Source organism: Perissodus microlepis, chromosome 12 (assembly GCF_051167445.1).
Source record: "Perissodus microlepis isolate ML-2025 ecotype Zambia chromosome 12, ASM5116744v1, whole genome shotgun sequence".
Classification (NCBI taxonomy): Eukaryota; Metazoa; Chordata; class Actinopteri; order Cichliformes; family Cichlidae; genus Perissodus; species Perissodus microlepis.
The window spans coordinates 6,659,651-6,680,793 of record NC_140472.1 but is presented as its reverse complement, the minus strand read 5'-3'; the positions used below and the strand labels follow the sequence as shown (position 1 = coordinate 6,680,793).

At 38.9% G+C, this 21,143-nt stretch overlaps 1 protein-coding gene across 2 annotated transcripts in view; it reads right to left on the bottom strand.

Moving 5' to 3' along the window:
* Positions 1–9,873: 9,873 nt before the first annotated feature.
* ppp3cca (protein phosphatase 3, catalytic subunit, gamma isozyme, a) overlaps positions 9,874–21,143 on the bottom strand; it is a 36,390-nt gene continuing 25,120 nt past the window's right edge. The window contains exons 8-14 of one of the 2 annotated variants that reach the window (XM_084945270.1): positions 20,969–21,063; positions 20,730–20,855; positions 20,569–20,646; positions 18,655–18,739; positions 17,693–17,790; positions 14,878–14,904; positions 9,874–12,445 (exon numbers count right to left, since the gene is read on the bottom strand). In XM_084945270.1, the coding sequence (XP_084801396.1) occupies positions 12,294–12,445; positions 14,878–14,904; positions 17,693–17,790; positions 18,655–18,739; positions 20,569–20,646; positions 20,730–20,855; positions 20,969–21,063 (661 nt within the window). In that variant the 3' untranslated portion in view covers positions 9,874–12,293. Of the gene's footprint in view, positions 12,455–14,877; positions 14,905–17,692; positions 17,791–18,654; positions 18,740–20,568; positions 20,647–20,729; positions 20,856–20,968; positions 21,064–21,143 lie in introns of both variants that reach the window. The other variant, XM_084945271.1, reaches the window with a different exon arrangement.

The following is a 21,143-nucleotide window of genomic DNA, read 5'->3' as shown; positions in this document are numbered from 1 at the left end:
GAGGGACCACTGTATATACTTTCTCTATGAGTCTCCAGGTGAAGGCACAGCCATGAAGTTGTCCACTAGACAGTCCCAGATGGCCGTCGCTACCTGGGGGATGATCTGGCACACCGTGGACACACCGACTCTGTAACTGAACGCGATGGTCCTGAAGGAGTCCCTGGTGGCAAGGAACCTGGACAAAATTGTTCAAAATTAGTATTATGTGTACTGCAGTTACAAAATACATTGTTCAAGCTCCAAAATACTTTTGTGATGTCAGATTTAAATTACGAAACATAAATCTTACATAAAACATTTTGTAATTATAAGGATAATTACATAATATATATTAGATATAATATAAAACAGTCAGTTGTGTTTTGTTTTAACTTTACCATATCATAATTTGATTGGTAGCAACTTTTACCACTACAGTGAGCCAATCACTCATAATTCCTAAACATGTCAATCAGGTAGGATGAAGTAAGACATTAATAGAAATAAAGAGTTGTATGTAGCCCTTTCCTTGCATAAATCATTGTTAATATTTTTGAAAATTAACCTGTGATAAGACAGCATGTCAGGGTACTGGGTCTGAGCGACCCAGGAACCCTGAGCAGTTTTGGACTAATATTATAATATATGTATTTTGTATTGCTGTCCCTCGTTCTCCCTGCATATGTGTCTGTGTGTGTGGGTGTGGCCCTGGCAGGTGATTGGCCACACCTGAAGACCATGTCACACCTGCAGCTGATCAGGCCTCGTCGGAGGAGCTACTTGAGAGTGTGGTGGAGCTCTCTCTGACGCGGGATCATTGCGTGACTTCACGTCAGTCTCTTGGCCAGTCAGTACGATTGTTCTTCCGCATTGTGTGTGTCTTACGGCTGCCTGTTTGTTATCTCCCCAGGAGAAGCGGGGAGACGAGAGGACAGCGAGCACGGGGTGCTCAGACACCAAGGAGCGGGGAGAAGGGACACTGACACTGGGAAGAGGACACGTCACGGGAGTCGGGATTGCACAGAGGGTTTTACTGTTATTTTCCTTAACACTGTAAATAAACACACTGCTTAGCACACAGAGCTCCGCGCCTGGGTCCTCCTTTTCCTCACACCCCCACGGTTTGCCATGCCAAACCGTGACACAGCATATCAAGATAGAATATGCTGGATAGAACCATATAACTAAAGATGAACCAAACTGTTCACAATTTAATCTAACTCTCAGTTTTAAGAAAGGCTGGTGACCCTTGTAATAGAGTCTGACAGCTGCGGGGATTATATACAAATATTCAACTAAAAAAAAAAAGGAGTGAGTATCACTACAAAGATTAACCCACAGTGGTCCTCATACCACAGTTTGCTATCAGCAAACACCGAGAGCATACACTGATATGACACCACAGCCATGCTATCATTGCAAACACTGATAACAGCATAAATCGAATTAAATAGGGACTTGATGAGACCTTTTGAGTATCACTAGAAATATTACAAACAGTCGTCTCCATACCACAGTTTGCTATCAGCAAACACCGACAGCATTCACTGTTAGCATACCACATCCATGTTAGCAGTGTATAAACGATAGTTTAGCATACATTAGCACAGGCATCAATAAAGGACTACGTATTAAGGCCTAAACTATGAAGTCATTTTTTCCACCCAGTCTACGTCCATTCTTGTCCACAGTCTTGTTACCTCCCGTATTGACTACTGCAATTCTCTTCTGCATGGTCTCCCCCAAAAATCCCTCCATAAGCTTCAACTGGTTCAGAACTCTGCTGCTCGCACTATCACCAGAACCCCCTCCTACCAACACATCACCCCTGTTCTTCAGGAACTTCACTGGCTCCCTGTGAAATTCCGGATAATATTCAAACTTCTTCTGCTCACCTTCAAGGCCATTCATAACCTCGCTCCTCCTTACCTTTCTGACCTGTTAACCACTACCAGTTCTGCCCGTTCACTTCGATCTTCTTCTTCTATCCAGCTTGCTGTACCTTCCTTCCGCCTCACCACCATGGGAAGCAGAGCTTTCAGCTGCTCTGCTCCCAGGCTGTGGAACTCTCTGCCCCCAGAAATAAGAAACATTGGTTCTCTCCCCCAGTTTAAATCCCAACTCAAAACTCATCTGTTCAAATCTGCATATTCACTGTGAATCCACTGTTTGTTAATTTTATCTTGTGCTTTTGTTTTATTGTTCTTATTCTGCCATTATTTTACTAAGTGTGTTATCCTATTGTAAAGTGTCCTTGGGTGACTTGAAAGGCGCTCATAAATAAAATTTATTATTATTATTATTATTATTGTCAGAATATTTCATTTCCTTTGTGTGTATATTAAACCATTTAAAAAAAACTTTGCATTAATTCATTTTTAATTTTCCTATATGAGTTAATTTGTATCATATTTGCTACATTCAGCTTCTTTGTTTTGTTTGTTTCTTAAAAATGTGTTGTGCAATTTTTTTTCTGTTTTTTCGGGGTGTGGGAGGATCAATCGAACTTGATACTAACATGATGGCGTAACAGGGTAACTGGTCTAACCTGGTTAACTGCTCTAATATCTGCACAGAGGCCTGAGCGCCTGAGCCGCTGTGCTGTATATGTATTATTTCTATTGCTCAGCAACAGAAATAACATGCGTTGTTTCTTGTTTCTGATAAGTAGGTAAAATTCGTTTTTTTTTTTCTATAGTCTATTCGTTTCAACTTCATTTTAACTTTGTCAGCACAGTGTTTTTGCTATTTGTGGGTAAATCCCACGCCAGCTGTAGCAGCTAGAGGGCAGAAGGGCAGTGTCATCTAAGCTGATGCTTACAAAGCTCTGAGGACCTTTACTGAGGTACTAATACTTTTGTGTTTCTCAACTGCGTATTCAGGTCACTTTGACTTTTGAAGAGCACCTTGTCTACCAATCAGAAGGCTGGTGGAATGATCCCTGAGCCCTTTAGTCTGCATGAAGTGATCCTGGGAAACATGGAAGCCTTCATTTTCTAACATCCACATCTTTTATCCTGTGCAAGGTGCACATGCAACATTACAGTCAAATTTATTAAATGTGTGCACTGGGCTATTATGTATACCATCGGTATACTGCCTTTCCCCATATCTGTGTACAAGGATATATACTGACCTCCAGCTGAACTACAGAAACTGGCGAGGAAGGCACAGCTTTCTAAAGTGTGAGGGAAAAAACACATTTGGACATGAAAATTGTTATGAAAAAATACCAACAGCCTGCAAGAGACAGAAGAAAGCGAGTGGAGGACAAGGAGCACGGTCCTCCACTTGCTTGCTGGGTATGAGAAACTCACTGCAATGAGAAAAAAAAGAACAAAATGCAAATACTCCATCATCCACGGGACAGTGCCAAGAAACTGGACTGTAAGTGGTGACACCCAGCAGTGATAGAAGTCACCGTTAATGAAAGATACAGTGACATAACGAATATTGGAATATGTTTAAATTAACAAGCTATGGCCTACATTTTCCCATTTTAATGTTTTCTTGACATTTAATTTATTTATCTGTTTATTTCATTTTTTAAATTGTGATTATGAGCATTTTGCAGCCTATGGTAGTTTGGAAAACTGTAAATAATGACCTTCGGTTTAAAGATTTGTGCTTGCTCAACTACAGCCATCTAGTGGCTACTTGAGATAGTGTAAATATTTGAACCCAGACTGCCATATTTCATTTTGAAAGCCCTCATCCTTTCAAAACTGTGCTTTCATTTAGACTCTTGAGATTCACTGTGCACAGTGATCACCACAGTCAGTCTACAGACTTTGTGAAATGGCTTTAAAGTGAAGCATAACACATTTTCTGTCCAGTTTTTAGTCTATATTTTTTAATGAATGGAACAACCTTAAATACGATTAGACAAGATATATCTTATCTTATTTAAGATATTATCTAAGATTGTATATTTTACAGTTCTTTACAAACTTATACGGGGGAGAATAAATATTTAACAACTGTTAAAAGGAAGGTGGTTGTAGTGAATTGGGGTTTGCAGAAGCTCTTTTCACCATTACAAAACAATGCAATACAACTGTGAGGCAACAGTTGTTGTGAACCGTCATCATATAAACTGAACTGAACTGCTGGCCATCGTCTTCAATGCAACAGTAGTTTTTATCACCACTTAGCTACCTTTCAAAAACAGCCCAGCAAGCTTTAAACACAACACTGCTGTTGATTCTGTTCTTCTGGACGTAGCGTTTTCAGTGGGAGAAACGTTTCATCACTCATCTAAGGGGCTTCTTCAGTCTCAGCTGACTGCAGGCTTCCCCAACCTTACAAGCAGTACATTTGCACAATGACTGAAACCAGCCCACTGAAGGAACAATGGGCTGTGAGGTCAGTTTTATAATCATTAATATGCAAATTCTCATGACCACTGATCAACAACCACTGATCAAAGCTCATTGATTACTGACATGCAATGAGCAATGTCAGTATTTATAATCTCTTCTTTGCTTGTTAGCTTGCTTTTAACTTCGCTAAACAGCTACCCGATGATTCAAAAGAGTTTTTAAAAATCAAAACTGAGTTATTAAGTGTATGGTCATTCTGTGCTCTTTCTTCTGTCTGTACCTCCACCAGGGGTCTGATACCTGACACAGAGCCCAATCCTAACAGCTCTTATAGTTGTCAGTATGAGGCTGCTGTCACCAGTTTCCTCTGTGGTTTGTTTTTATGCAGTGTTGAAGCATCTAACTGGTTGCAGGAGGGACAAAATGGGCTCTGATTGTTACTGGCCTGCCGTCCACTGAGGGCTTTCATCACAGGGACTCTCTTTTTGCATTCTAAGGCACTGTTTGGTCTGCTTTGTTAGAAATAACCACAACCATTTCCGCCCCTGAATGTGACTCATGATTTTTATTTTGTCCAGGTAAAGGCACAGAGTATGACTGTGCATGACCAAATGAAGTCTGTTTTCACAATCTGGAGGCAGTTCTTTCTCAGAATCATATAAATATTTCAAACTGTTTTTATTGATGTGACTGTCTGAGTTTGATGCTGTGTGGTGCATTCGAGTGCAGTGTTAACAGAATATATATTTATATATTAAAATATGTGTATCATGTTAATAAACATTTACACAATTTACATTTTTATCTATGTTATTTACAAAATCAGACTGAGTAAAGAATGGCCAGCAGCACAATTCTGTACTTTTCTGTTTTGCCAAGTGAGCGTCTTATTGATGCTTTATTAGGAGCAGGACCACCAGGTTTGTACACAATGTTAAACAGGTATCACAAGCAAGTTTTCAGTTGTTAAGGGGTGAGATATACACATCAGACAGCAAATGAATGGTCAGTTATTAAAGATGATGTGTTGAAAACAGAAAAAATGAGCCGATCTGTGAGGGCTACATGAGCGATTCAGAGCACAGCAGCAGGTTATACAGAATGCTTGCAGAATACAGAGGCGATGAGCTGCAAACCGCTAAAACAAATTGTGGTGATCCCATCTGCCCAACCATCTTCTTATTTGTAATTTCTTTAAGTAGTCTTCAGGAATAGTTCTCCAGGGTTCTTGAAGGACGTTAAAGATCGTCTTTGGATGGTGGCTGACTTTTATTCTACTCTCTGTCAAGATGATCCCACACTGCCTCAGTAAGGTTGAGGCTCGAGGGAAGGCCAATCCATGACTGATGATGTTTTAATATGTATTTCTCTATCCAGGTACCTCTCTGTTTTGTTTTTTGGTTCTTTCCTTCCTTAAGAATGTCTTCTGGAAAGCCACCCTTTCACTGAGACCATTTCTGATGAGGCTTCCCTGAACAGTAGGTGGTTCAACCGAAGGGCCAGATGCATGTTTTGGGTCTTTGCTGGATTTTTTCCACAGCTTTTGCTGTTCCAAAAACATCTTGCTCTATAAATTCTCTCTGTTCTTGTTTTGTTTATGTATAAACAAATATTTGTTTATTCTATTCATGCTATTTAAAGCTTTTACATTACATGTGGTGTGTGTGTGTGTGTGTGTGTGGGGGGGGGGGTATAATTAAAGGACAGAGTACAAATAAAAATTTGTAATGTATGGATGTATACAACACCTAGAACACACAAATTCAAAGATACACAGATACAAAAATCATATCTTATTGTGATGTGTATGTGTGAGAGAGAGAAACAGAAAGAGTGTGAGTGTGTGTCTTTGTAATGAAATGCACTTGAAAATGTCGGGAGACAGACACTAAGATCAGGCTTAAAACTTTCCTTTTTGCTAAAGCACATAGTTAGGGCTGGATCAGGTGACCCTGTATCCTCCCTTAGTTTTGCTGCAATAGCTGTAGACTGCTGGGAATTCCCATGATGCATTGAGTATTTGTTCTTCAGTTACCTTACTCACTCACTATGTGTTAATAGACCTCTGCACTGAATCATATTTGTTATTGTGTGGATGCTTTAAGCATCCACACTATTGAGTTCCTCTTGGGACTCAATTGTGTGGATGCTTTAAGCATCCACACTATTGAGTTCCTCTTGGGACTTCCGTACACTTTTTGGCACTTAACTACTTCCACAATTTTCAGCCGATTTTCACCGTTCAAATTTTAAACTATTCTGCTATTTCTGCTAATGTGTGCTATGACTTTTGGTATTTTTCACTATTATACTTTTTAAAATATTAAGCTTAATTTGTCCCATTGAAATGAATGGGAAACTTCTGCAATTCTGCTAAAATTTGCTTGTTTTTGAAACTTAACTACTTCCTCATATTTTCACGTAGAACAACCATTCAAACTTTAAAATGTTCTCAAATTATTGGGCTATTCAGGTATAAATCAGCTTTTTCAAATCTTTTACCGTTTTACTTTTATGCCTCTTAAAGTTTTCAGTTGCAAAATTGTGATTTTTCACAAAATACATGCATTGTTATGGTTGCTATGCACTTGGCTTCCAGTGTGTCACTGAAGGTTTTGCAGTCTTCTCTTCATGTCCGAACAACTTCTTGCTACTTGCTCAATTTTCACTCAACTTCCACAAATTATACATCAAAACGTAGGTATTTTTGCTGGCTTTTTCAAAATGTCACTATCATTGTTGTGGGATTTATAGAATTTTGGCAAATCTCCTCAGACCAACACAAAATCGCAAAACTCTCCATAGAAAGTCAATGGAGAGCTTGTTCAAAATCACCGCTTGATTTCTGTAATGAGAGGCATATTCGAATCGTCATATCTCCTTAACGAAGCAAAGTTAAGACATGAGGCTTGTCCCAGTATATCTTCAGACACTCCTGACGCTCACAATTCAAGAATTATTTTCTCACCTATTACCGTTCTGAAATGAGTTAGACTTGTTTGAGGGTAGGAAATTCGTCCTTCGCTCAGATTTCTTCAGATTTCAAACTCTGGAAATGAACCACTTTTTTCTCTCGTCATATCTTTTTAATGGATTTCCACAGAGACCTGAAAATTTCCATGACTGTTCACCAAAGCCTGCTGTCTCTTATGGTGAAAGAATGATATTGATACTCCAAATAGATTTAGAGTTAGAAAGCGTTGTTTGAGGGCAAGTCAAGGCAGTTTTTGCTTTGCTCTACTCAGTTATGGTGCATTAGAAGTCAAATATCTTTAATAATTCATATTTTAATGATAAATTGTCAACACTGGAAGATTCCCCCATCTCTTCTGAACAAAACGGTGTAAGAATGACCGTTCTAGCCCCTACGGTTAGGAAATTATGGTCATTTGTTTGAGGGGAGTCATCACTATGAGAAATAGACTGCAAAAATCCTGTCTTTCTGTGCTGCGTGCACCTGTTTTGGCGGGAAAAAGTGCACAGGCTCTCTGATTGGTGGATTCAAATTCAGCAGCTCCCAGGCTTTGGCCTAGAAACTTACTTCTCTCTCCCTGTGTGTGTGTGTGTGTGTGTGTGTGTGTGTGTGTGTGTGTGTGTGTGTGTGACAGAGAGCGAGCGAGAGAGAGGGAGAGCCTTTTTATGGGATGATCTCATTGTAAGATTTAAATTCAATATATTTAGACTGGTTGACTGAATTGGATCTTGTGTGTGTGTGTGTGTGTGTGTGACAGAGAGAGAGAGGGAGAGAGAGAGAGAGAGAGAGAGAGAGAAAGCCTTTTTATGGGATGATCTCATTGTAAGATTCAAATTCAATATATTTAGACTGGTTGACTGAATTGGATCTTGTGTGTGTGTGTGTGTGTGTGTGTGTGTGTGTGTGTGTGTGTGTGTGTGTGTGTGTGACAGAGAGAGAGAGAGAGAAAGCCTTTTTATGGGATGATCTCATTGTAAGATTCAAATTCAATATATTTAGACTGGTTGACTGAATTGGATCTTGTGTGTGTGTGTGTGTGTGTGTGTGTGTGCGAGACAACCACAGAGAGAGAGAGAGAGAGAAAGCCTTTTACAGTATTCTGCAAACTTTTATGATTTTACCAGCTTTTCTAATATGGACCTCAGATTCTTGTTAACACTCCATGGCACAAATACTGTTCCCTTTAGGCTCTGTGTATGTGTGTGTGTATCAATATTTCTCCCATTTTAAAGTATTACTCCTCCATAATTGTATTTCTGTTAAATCAAAGTACTTTTACTAAATCTTAGTACTTCTGCTCAATCATAGTATTTCTGCTAAATCATAGTATTTTGCCAAATCATAACATTTGTCTTATGTTATAGTATTACTACTAAGTGGAGGAATTTCTGTCATGTTACAGTATATGTCTTGATTACAGTATTTCTGCTAAATCATAGTATTTCTACTATATTATATTTTTCTCTCTAAATATAGCACTTCTGCTGTATAATTGTATTTCTGCTATGTTATAATATTTGTGCTAAACCAGAGTATTTGTGCTGAAACATAGTATTTCTGCCAAATGATAGTATTTCTGCTAAATTATAGTATTTGTGCTAAAACATAGTCTTAATTTAAAATTACAATATTCATAGTTCATCACAGTGTCTCTGGTAAATCACAGTATTTCTGCTATGTTGTACTATTTTTCTAAATCATAGTGTTTCCGTAATGTTTAAGTATTTTTGGCTAAATATATTCTTTCTGTTATCTTATACTATTTCTCCTAAATTCTTGTATTTTTGAGAAGTTATCATGTTTCTGGTAAGTTACAATATTTCTGCTAAGTTCTGCTGTGCTATTGTATTTCTGCCAAGTATTATGTTTCCTCTAAGATATTGTAGTTCTGCTAAGTTATTACATTTTAGCAAAGTTCCTTTGCTTCTGCAAAGTTTTTACAATTTCTGCAACTTTTCCAGCTAGTTTTTGCATACAGCTTCAGCTTTAAAGCATCCACACTGCATTTTCGCAGGAAATGCAAATTTTTCTAGTTAATCTCTGTCTCTCTTCCACAGCATGTCTTTATCCTGTTTTCCTTCTCTTCCCCCAAACAGTCACAGCAGATGGCCCCGCCCCTCCCTGAGCCCGGTTCTGCTGGAGGTTTCTTCCTGTTAAAAGGGAATTTTTCCTTCCCAGTGTCGCCAAAGTGCTTTCTCATAGAGGGTCATATGATTATTGGGTTTTTCCTCTGTATGTGTTATTGTAGGGTCTACCTTACAATATAAAGCGACTTAAGGTGACTGTTGTTGTGTTTGGTGCTGTATAAATAAAACTGAAGTGAATTGAACCTGTAGAGGCATAAAAGGACCCCAGCAGATTCAGACCACCAACCTTCTAGCTACAATGTGACAGTACTAACCGGTGCTGTTCACCTCATCTGTGGAAATGCTCTAGACAACAGTTACTTTCATTCAACACAATATCAGGCACGAGCAGTATTTCTTGTTGCTGATCAGTATATGCTTTGGGAGTGAGAACATGTTGGTGATTCAGAATGAATGTTTGAGTTTTTTAAAACATTGGTTTTTCAATACAACAGAGAAGTCACATAAATTACTGTATTTGATTTTCATTTTATTTTTTTTTTCCAAGTGATACATCTACATAAAAGATTTCATGGCCTCGCATGACAAATACGGTACAGCTTTTTTAATCCCCCCCCCCTTTTTTTTTTTTACAGCTATTATAAGATCTGATATGATGAACAACATTTTTTTTAACATTCTGCAAGATATGTATAGGACCTAACAGGAGGTCAGTATACTGTATGCCTCACCCAATAAAGCCTTACCTTTAAAATAAATGTCAACATCACAGTTCTGAATGTAAACCAATAAAACAAAACAAAAAAACAAACACTTTCGGAAGCCTTCCCAGAAACTACAGAACATAATGGCAAACAACAATATTTTGGAAAATTTAAGGATATAAAGAAACGTCATCTTTAATCACGTGAGACTCAAAAGCCTCCTGGCTGGACTCTGTTCACCATCCACACAAGCACACTCACACAGATCAGAGTTTGACATGTGTGGCCAAGGTGGCATGGCACATGAACGCAAATGGCTCGTGCTTTTTTTTCTTTCCAAAAAATAAAAGCAAAAAGCGGTGTCTGGGGGGGTTAAACTCGCGACAGAATAGCAAATCTTAAAGCTTATGTCCCCATTCCATGAGTGACAGAAAGACAACTGAATTACAGTCAGGTGTGTCGAAGCACCAGTAGAGTCAGATCAGCGTGTCCTAGAAAAAGCAGGTCTTAAAGGGTTGGGAGTGCCAGTGAGGAGTGGAGATGACCAGAGCGGAGCTGGATTGCTGAACACTTCAGAGAGGGAGGGGGGGGGGGGGGGGGGGGGGGGGGAGAGAGAGAGAGAGAGAGAGAGAGAGAGAGAGAGAAAAAGCAACAGCAGCAATCTCAGCAGGTGTTAATGGTTCACCACCTTTGTGTGACCATAGGTTGTAAAAATAAGATACTGGGTATGTGAGTCAGCCAAGCTTGAGATGATTACAGTACTGTTAGGCCTTGACAGACAGCTGTCCCTGCCAGGGGGAATGACTCAGTCCATCGTATTTAAGTACGGCAACGTCAAAGTGCTGTTGCTTCACTGCAAGTCAAATGTTTCCCTTATTCGATATGCACGGTTATCACAATTTAAAAGAATACTGCCTAATCAACAGTAGATGGAGACACTAATACAGACTGAGAAACAAAGGTAAACCCCCAAAAGCATGCCCCGCCCCCCCCTTTTTTTTTTTAGTGTTTTACAATAAAAGATCACATCAAACTGCCATATTTCAGTTAAATACACTGAAGTTTCCTATGTAATAATGAACATCAGTCTGCTTTGAGGAGAGTACGACATGCAGGTCCTCTTCTGGCCAATAACCGGAGAGAAATCTGGTCCTTTTAGTGTAATCTTGATGTGCGGAGCTCAAACCCAGAGAGGAGTATTAATGGGTCTGGTTGCTGTGTAGAATAGGACATGCTTTGTACTTTTCTTTTTTTGAGGGGGGTCGGGGGTTAAGGGCAGCAAGAACTTCCTAGCTGCCATCAAGTGAACACAAGTCGTAACCAGCACAAGACAGCCAGAAATACAAACTATCATTGCACATAAAGAGTTAATCCTTCACTTTAACCGTGTCATTTACAAACCATAATACAGGAAAACGTTTCCTCTGGAAGTGAACAAATTACTTTACAAAAAACAACCACCTTTAGGGCTTCAAATTGTATAAATAAGACAAAGTCTTAAAGACATAAGTCTTCACATAGAAATTTTTACTTTTTTTTAAAATTATTAATATTAGATACGATAGAATTTAATATTTTTTCCCATCATATTTTTTTTTAAATACATATGCAATTTATCTTTTGACTGATGTACATATAGGCATACTGTATGTAGAACCTCAAGTGTCCAAAATGTCTCGGGAAGAATCTCGCAAGACCCAGACGAGGCTACAGTATTTGTACTTTCCCTTATCAAACGCACGAAGAACAACAGTTCAAAAAACAAACTTAACATGACTAAAAACTCATCTTCATCTACTGGTACCAACTTCAATTTATAAAATCCTGTTTTTTGTTTTGTTTTGGTTTTTTTAATCGTTTCGACATGTATAGCCTCAGTGGACAGAATACATTTCGACTGTAAAATGTCTTCATTCAGTAATTTCTTGCTATAACACAATATATCTAATAGGTTTTATCTTTAATAAATAAAAGAGTCAAATGTTTGTCTTTTCTTGAGCAGCTGGGTAGTGCTTTCCCAGCACTGCGGCTCCTTTTGTTTTTATCCACTGATGTGTCTGCTTCCATTCACTGCCCGGCTGTGGGCGAGCAGATGATGGACACGCAGCTTCAGCAGAGGAGACAGATGAAGACAGCGAGAGAGAGACAGCAAGAGAGAGCAGTTGGGGGCTATGACTCAGGTGGTGTGGGTTGTGTAAAGATGGCAGGGTAGTGTTTCAGTTGCCTATCCATCAGTGCCGTTCTTGTTGGGGGTGTTGGTGTTGATTGTGGTTCCATCTGGCTGCTGGCCATCTTTGCGTGGAGGCATCCTCTCGTTTATCCTGTCTAGGCCACGCGCCTCCTCGAAGTTGCGAATTTTCCTCGAGGGAGAGAAGCCTTGAATTGCTAAAAAGCAGAAAAGAGACCAAAGAGAAAATTAAAAGAAGGTAGAAACAGCTTAGTAATAGCATTGCGTCACAGCAAGTATTCGCTGTAAACCGCCATTTTTAGCTTTCTCTTTTTTTATTTTCTTTGCCACCCTCAATCAAAATGCATTCCTTGTGGGATTTCATTTGATGAGCAATAAACACAGTATTTGCTAATCACAGAACGGATGATCTGTAAGTACAACACATGCACAACTAAATAATGACTCCTAACGTTCAAGCACCAGTGGGACAAACTACACCAATTAAACACCTCACACGTTATAGACTTACGTTAATGTCCCGAAACGGCCAAGGAAACCAGAAAGAAAGCAAGTGCAAATAGAAAAGCAAACTTGTAAGAGACAGTTCATATGTTTCACTCATTTTATCAAAGTAAACAGACAGTAAAAACTCAGTGGTTAACACTTTATATGGGAATTATATATATAAAAAAAACAAACCAAACAAAAAAAAAACCTCAAGGCCACTCTTGCACAATCAGATGTCTGTGATTTAAAAAAAAAAAAAAGTTCCTTGAATAAAATAATTTAATTTATCAACTTTGAGTTTTGCGATTTCCAACCAGCGGTACTTGGATCTGCATCGGTCACACGGTTGTATAAAAAGATTCCAATTTGAAAACATTTTTGATTTGATATAATGAATATGGTACAATGACATATTAGTCCTTGTGATAAACAATGTCCAAAATAATCTTATCCCAGTGATAAAACAGTTAATACTCAAAATGATCTGATAAAATACATTTGTGCACCGATGTAGTTAGCTAACTGTTGATAAAACAGCTCAGAAGAACATACATCGCTTAATTAGCTAAAAGTAATTGATGCATAATTTAAAAAATTAGCAAAAAAATACAGGTTACATAGGGCGATAATTATCTGAAATGAATGGTTATGTGTTAGTAACGTTGGTAATAGTTACATAAGTGAAATGATTAGGCGAACGCAAACACCATGTAGTTAAATTAATTGTCTAAAATTAAAACAGTCAATATGTAAAATAATTAACATATTAATTAATTAAATATAGATTAATTTATATTTTAATTTAGTCAAAAACCAGCTTAAAATACAGGAAATGTGGTTGAAATTAATAGATAAGTAATCTTAGACTGATAAAAATTGTAAAATGATATTGTTTCTATTATAGCTGTGAATAAATATCAAAATAATAAGCTAAAAGCAAAGGACAAGTAGCTGACATATTTACAGAAGTAAATAACAGTTACACAAAATAATTAATTATAATATTTCCCTAAAAGTACAGGACACATTCCTGAAATATTTATCTAAAAGGTGTAGACTGATGGCAAATGTAACTCTGAGTGGTAACAGTCTAACGTACGCTTTCATGGCCTAAAAAGTTTACTTAAAAAAAAAAAAATCAATTGAAATGAATACATTTGAAACATAACTGAGCTATCTGAGCTCATCTGTTTGATAAACAAGACATAAAAGGTTGATGACTATTTGTAAGTAACGCTCCTGCTTTACCTCATCTACAAGGTTAACTGTTAATGTCTTCTGCAATAGAATATTTTATGGATTTGATGAGATAACTGAGACCTGTTGATCCGCCAACCATCACTGTCGACCAGAAGAGACGAGCGGTGGAGCAACAGGATTAGATTCTGAAAATATCCCAGGCAGGGATGTCCCCGGTCTTATCTTAACCAGGTCTTAGCAGGCTTTTCTCTGTGTGGGGAGCCACACTTGGCAAGAAAAGCTTATGTGACCACAGCCAGGGACTTCTGATCAACAAAGGACAAATCATGTCCTAAACCTGATCGACAAAACAAAATATATAACCTCTTTATAACAGTCTTTATTTTTCAGACATACCGAGACGAGCCTGATTTAGCTAATGCTGACCTGAATCCTCCAAAGCTTTAAACTATACAGTGGTAGTTGACACTTTTTGAATCTCCTTTGAGCAACACAGTCTAAGTCTTAATTAGTGCCTGTGCAAATTTGCTTTTTGCCTATATTAAAAAATTTTTAGAAAAAAGATTTCTGTATTTACAAAGAGAGCACAGCAATTACAAAAAGGCGATTACTTATCTTCACTTCTTTCTCATTCAAGCATTTTGTTTCAATTCATGTTCTGTTGCTGTTTCCACCTCATTCTGTCTGTCAAAGAAAACACTAGTGCTGGTTTTTACAATGACAGAACCAGTGTTATCAACAGATTCTGATGATGCAAGAGCAACCAGCAATAACGGGATTCACTATAACAGGATAATCAATAGAAATAAACATTAGGGACACTACAGAAAGGGGGAAAAAATACATATTTGAGGAGTGGGTCTGTGTTAAAGGGTGAACAACACACACAAAACACAGACAGGGGGATTTGAGCCAAACAGCCAATGCATACCTTTTGCTTTAGCTGCCTCAATGGTAGCTATGTTAATGGGAGTTGAGGAAGGAGGGGGAAAAAGGAAGTCATCAAAGTAGCCAGAGACAGCAAATACAACAGTGTTTAAAAAAATAAATAAAATACAACTAAAAAATAAATCTGAACACCCCTGTGGGATAATCTGGAGAAACAGATGGCAGAATATAGGCCAACACCCATGGCTCATTCAAAGGGAGGCAAAAATTCATAGCAGCTGTGAAGCGTCACCAAAACACTTGAAGTGAAGAAGTCTGTTGGAGTTTTAAGCCAGTGTTGGTGTTAAAGGGTCACAAGGACTTAGGTGTGGAGAGCCAGGGGGGATTTGGTTAAACACTAAGAGTCTAAGATGGGGGCGAGATGCACAACCATGACCAGGCAGTCCAGCTCAACACACATGCAGTCAGATGTTCCCTTTAGACACACACTCATTTACGCATGTACAATCAGCTTCATTTCAAAGTGAACTAAAATAATTTAGACAGCTTTTGGAAACACGACGAATATTTCTCCTTTAAATTTGATGCAAACTGGATTCAATTAGTGTAGCAATGATGTTATGTGTTCATAAAATACAAAGGTATGTTATCATCAAGATTAAAACAAACAAGAATCGGAGAATCAAGGAGGACTGGATAAAAACACACACAGCCCCCTGCTCCCCTTGTTTGAACTAGCTTAGCTGATCTGAAAGCTGTGATTGGGGGAACAGACATGGACAATGACATTCTCAGAAAGGTCACAACATGTGGTTTTCCCTTTGATTGCTCTGCAACTTCAGTGAGCCTCCAGCATGGCAGAGCATGGCTCCCAGCACATCCTGTGGCAGGTGAGGCCTGGTGCTGACCTTTAGATCAAAGGGTCAGCAGCCACTTCCAGGTGACAGGCTGACCTCCTCGACCAGCCGGCCCACGGCTCAGCCCCAAAGCTTCCTGCCGCATGGAGGCGGGGGGCAGTCAAAGTCCAGACACTGCTTCCTGTGGCGGGAATACCACCATTGATCTCGAACCCTTCAAAGAGACTATAACCGAATGGTGAAGCTGCTGTATCAGATATTCACAGACAGACATTCAGTGGAGCTTGGCTGCTATCAGTATAGCTGATAATAATAATATCATCAATATCACCAATCTTGGGATTAATAAAGCTGAAAACAATCCTTGGATGCTTCTTTTATAACATACTGAAGTTGTTCTAGAAAAAGTCTCCCACATGGCAGCAGGTTCATCCCATCTCAAATCATTGTTGGCCGTTTTAATTTTGCTGAATTATAAAACACATCCAGGACAGAAGGTCTCAAAAATCTGTAATTTAACAAATTTATTTTCTCAGTTATAATTAGAAGACCATCTAGAAGCTATCTACTGATATTTTTAATGATACAACTTGTGCTTGCTCAATCCTGCATGAAAGTTTCTGTGACTAAAAACTTCACCTTAAACATTATTGTACATTAAACATTGTCATTTTTGCATTATTGTGAAATACAATTCTATGGTATTCAGAAATTGTCAAACATTTTCATTTGCAATGTGTAAGTTTTTGGGGGGTTAGTGTGTGCTGAAATATGGGACTTTCAAAGACTTCAATTTTCTTTTAAGTCCTATTTTAACTCAGACATGTTGTGATTTATCGTCCCTAAATTAAAGACTCTCATTAATTTTTATGGCAGGGAAAGCTCAGAAAACTGTTTGCACTTTTATCTTTAATAGTTTTTGAAATATTAATGTTCAAAAATGGCCTCAGATTTTAAAGTGTTAAAAAAAACGCAAGTGACAGGTCGATGGACCATTTTCAAAATATATCCAAATATATCCAAACGTTGGAGTGTGACATTTTTATGGATATTGGAGAAAATGTTCTTAAAATTGTTTGATTTGAGATGGAATGGCCTGGCAGTTTTAAAATGTCACTGGGTACTTCTTTGGGCATTTATATTAGGACATGTTGTGACGTATGTTTGCATGTATAGGGCTGTATCATAATGTATCTGAACACTTGTCTCTTCAGCGTCACTGAGATGCACCGATATGTCCGTATTTTCCACATTGCCTCTTTTGCAACCCAAACAGAAGGAAATTACCAGGTTTATTCTTCAGTAACAGGAAACCCCCAACACAGAAGCTGTGGCTTCTTTAGTTTAGTTGCAACACAACCAAAGGAATTTATTTTTTGTGAATGTTAACTCTACAGCTAAGCCCATTAGAGATGACTCAATTATAAAAAACAATAATTAGAGCAAACATATTGAAATATGTCAGTTTTTATGACTTCACACTCAAAATGTTGCATCAGAGTTTGAAGCCAATATAACAGAGGAGCAAAGACATGAAAGTCATCCAACTAATCAGGTGAAATGAAAACAACATTGCTACAGAATAAACATAATCAACTGCAGAAAAAAAATGGCAATAATATCATTTAGTTGCAAAAATTATTACACATACCCACAGACATCAGGGTATCAGAGGGCAGAGTCAGGAGTCCTGACAGTAATACTTCAACCACCATTCTTCTGACTTGCTTCACATGCCAGCAAGTGTATAATGTATATATTAGCATGGATAAGCAGGCTAGGATAACTGGATAACTGCCACAAGAAAATAAGGGCAATCTTTAAACTTAAATCTTAGCAAGAAAAGCTAAGTGTGTAATAAAAGCAAAAACAGGGGGAAAAACAGGTGTGCTTAAAAAAAAACAGACTCTGTGACACAGGGTGAAGAAATGAGCCTGTCTAATTAGAGCTAAGTGGTAAATGGACACAGTGGAAAAGTTACACAGTATAAGAAACACTTACCGCTCTGTAAGGTCTGCTTTCCCCCAGACAACACTCCCACTGGAAGAGTTCCAGTTGGGGTCAGGCCTTTGAGTGTTAACACACTCTCACTTTCCTCCCTAGTCCAAAAACAACACACAGGAGCATGAAGAGCACACACAGTTTACGTCTCAACAAGCGCAACGACCCACACCTTGTGGTTTAGAGGCGGTTTTCAAACCACGAGGTCATGAGGTCACTGGATGTTTCACCTGCTCTGTCTCATCCAGTCTTTGTTTGGTTCGATGGACTATCTGCACTAATCGTCTCCAGCCAACCTGCTAGCATGTGCCCTGCTTCTGTAATTGGGTGACTGACAACTTGTGTCAATTTTAGCAGCTGAACCAATATTTTTAAGACTCGGTTCTTAGTGTACAGATTTGTGTTAGCACACTTTTATGTTAACATGTTGCCTTTAATGGGTCCTCTGCTTTTTATTCTATAGAAACTTTGAGACACTTCAAAGGCAAACTTCACCTTTTCTTATCCTACAGAGACATCTGTGCCTTTAAAAAGTGTCATTAGCCTTCTTTTACCCCCCCTCTCCCTTTCAGTATTCGACATACAGAGGCGTTTGACAAATAGGCTGCTTGTCCACTTGCAGCAGTGTGACGAGCTAGCAGCAGCACCATTAATCTGGAATAATGTCTAATGTCATTACAGAGTCAAGGTGCATCGTGACTCATCTCGTGCCCGCTCATTAATCCCAGCAGGCCAACGCTGTGTTTTCAAACTCAGCTTCACCAATCCTGCTGCATACTGGCCCTGTGGTGCCCTGCAAATTATTTCTGGTATTGTGATGACCCAGTGCACTGAGCTCATTGAAATCCCTTTAGCATATATACATGAACACAAGCATTTCCAACTGGGATTATATTTAAAAAAAAAGAAAAAAAAAAAAAAAAAGAAGGGAAATAAAAGAGAATGTCAAAGTCAAGGCAGACCTGAGAACTGCGAAGACTCGGGCCATTTTTCCCACAGCACGAATCTTGTTCCGAATAACCTCCTTGCGCATCGCTGAGGTGCCGCCTGGAGACAGTGCGCAGTATGAGTTAAGACAAAGCACACCGCACTTTCCATCCTGTGGGAGTGATATTCTTCGCCCTCTTTGGTCACGCGTTCGTTTCAGAGCAGAGTGCGTGTACTTCAGGGACCAGAACTCCCTATTCAGCATCAGCCATGTGTGACAGAGGCTGAATTATGATTAAGCGCTACACATAAATCACCTCCCAGCATTCCATGTCAGTTAAGTGAGTGCCGGGACTCATTATCACTTCATCCAATTTAAAAGCCAAATTAAAATCGCCATTCACTGAAGAAGCAGAAATGAATCTGTATAAAGTCTACAACCTAAGCAGATGTGCACAGGTGAGCAGGCCACCTATATTTATGGATTTTTAGACAAAAACACGCCTTAAACTAGGTTTAGCTTTGATACATGTTAAAAATGTGTTAACCTTCTCAGGTCTGACTCACCATAGATAATAATCCTAACTATGCCCTTACCCCATTATTATATTATATTAGTGTCAGTGAGAAAGATTATTTCCTTTGTTTCCTGATTGCCACAATTCTAGAGAACAATGTACTAAAAACAGAGTCTACAATGTGACTAGTAGCTCATCCAGCTCACGATCCATCACAATTCACAGGTTACTGTAATGTGTGAAGAACAGAAAGAAAGTGAGAAGTTTTCTTGTCATTGTTTGGATGTATTTGTCCAAACTAAGAAAAATTCAAACCCACTGAGTAGTTTGTGTCCAGGACACATTATCCTGGTTCATCACCAAGTTAAAGTGTGTGATTTTAGGAGCACTATGAGTATGTGGTCACCGGTAAATACAAGGACAATCCCAAAAGTAAGGTCTCCTATTGTTTTAGAAATACAAACAACCGTTTATTTTTTCACAATATTTACATCACGGGTGACGTGTGGACATGCGGTGTTGTGGCGAATGCTCACGTCCTTCCTCAGCATTCCTCCTCTCCAGTCCTGAAATGGCCTTCTGAGTTTTTCCTGTGATTCACAGTACCTGTCAGCACTTACTGTGGTCCCAACAGGCAGAAAGTCAACCCTTTCGGTCCCAAAACACAGTTGCGCACTGTGTGTAAGCATTCTCCACGATACCGCGCATCCACACGTCACCGTCAAACTATCGCTCTCCTTCCAAACTTTGGTTGGAACTTCATCACCCACCCGCCCTACAGTCTGGGCTACGCACCCAGTGACTACCACCTGCTTCCAAAGTTGAAAGAACATTTGTCCTGAAGGCGAATCTGTGGCGGTGGCGAGCAGGTATGACATGGGCATTGTAAAACTGCCACAGCATCTACAAAAATGCATCGACCAAAATGGCGATTATGTAGAAAAATAAGTCTTCAAGCTTTAAAATGATGTAAATATTATGGAAAATTAACTGTTGTTTGTATTTCTAAAACAATAGCAGACCTGACCTTTGGGATTGCCCTCGTATAAAAAAGTCTGAAAAGACATCACATCGGCTTGTCGTAGCTTTGATCGTATTACTGATGTTAGTAGAATGGTGACCAGGAGGTATCGTGTTAGAAAGAGAGGTGGACTGCCAAAGATTGCTAAATAAACAGTTTGCCTGCATGACAATGCTTTCATTTCAGCTTCTTCTCAATTTAGTGAGATTACCACTGTGGAAAAACACACTGGCAGTTCTCACTAATGACCCTCCCCAACTTAGTGTTTTTTTTTCTTGTTTTTTTTTTGTACTGGTCCCAGTCCATTGGTTATATTTATGAGTAAAGTATTCATCAGAAACATTTCGAGATGAACGTTTTCGAGTGGATGCTTCTTCAGTAATAATAGACATGCATTTTTTTTTACCTACCTTCATAAAGGTCGTCTCCCTCTGACATGAGCTCATCGTCGGAGCAAATGTTGAGTACATTCACCAGCATCTCCGTCACTGTAAATGAATCATAGAACGCTCAATACAAGAATCGTTGTCGGCCTCCAATCCACTTTTTCCAAACTCGGCACCAGACGTACCCTTCTCTCCAACAAAAGGCAGAGACCACGTGAAGACATCCATAAAGTTGGGCAACCAGTAAGGGTGCGGGGAGCAGTTGAACTGTCGGATGTTCATCACGTTGTTCTCGTATTTTAATACAGCAGCTAGGATAGAAAGAGGGGAGGAGATGGGAGGAGACATTGAAGCACTGACGACAGGTAAATGCAAGAAAAATACAATAATGAGAGAGGTATGAGAAAAAAGAAAAGACAGAGACCTTTGTTGTTGTAGACATCTAGGTAATTTGGAGCTGAAAAGATTGTGATTAATGAAGGGAAACCTGTGGTCTGGCTTTTTCTGTACATCCGATACCTACGCAGCCACAAATAAGAGTGACCCATTAAACATGTTCCATATCATCAAATGCTGGAAATGTGTTTTCAAAATACCAC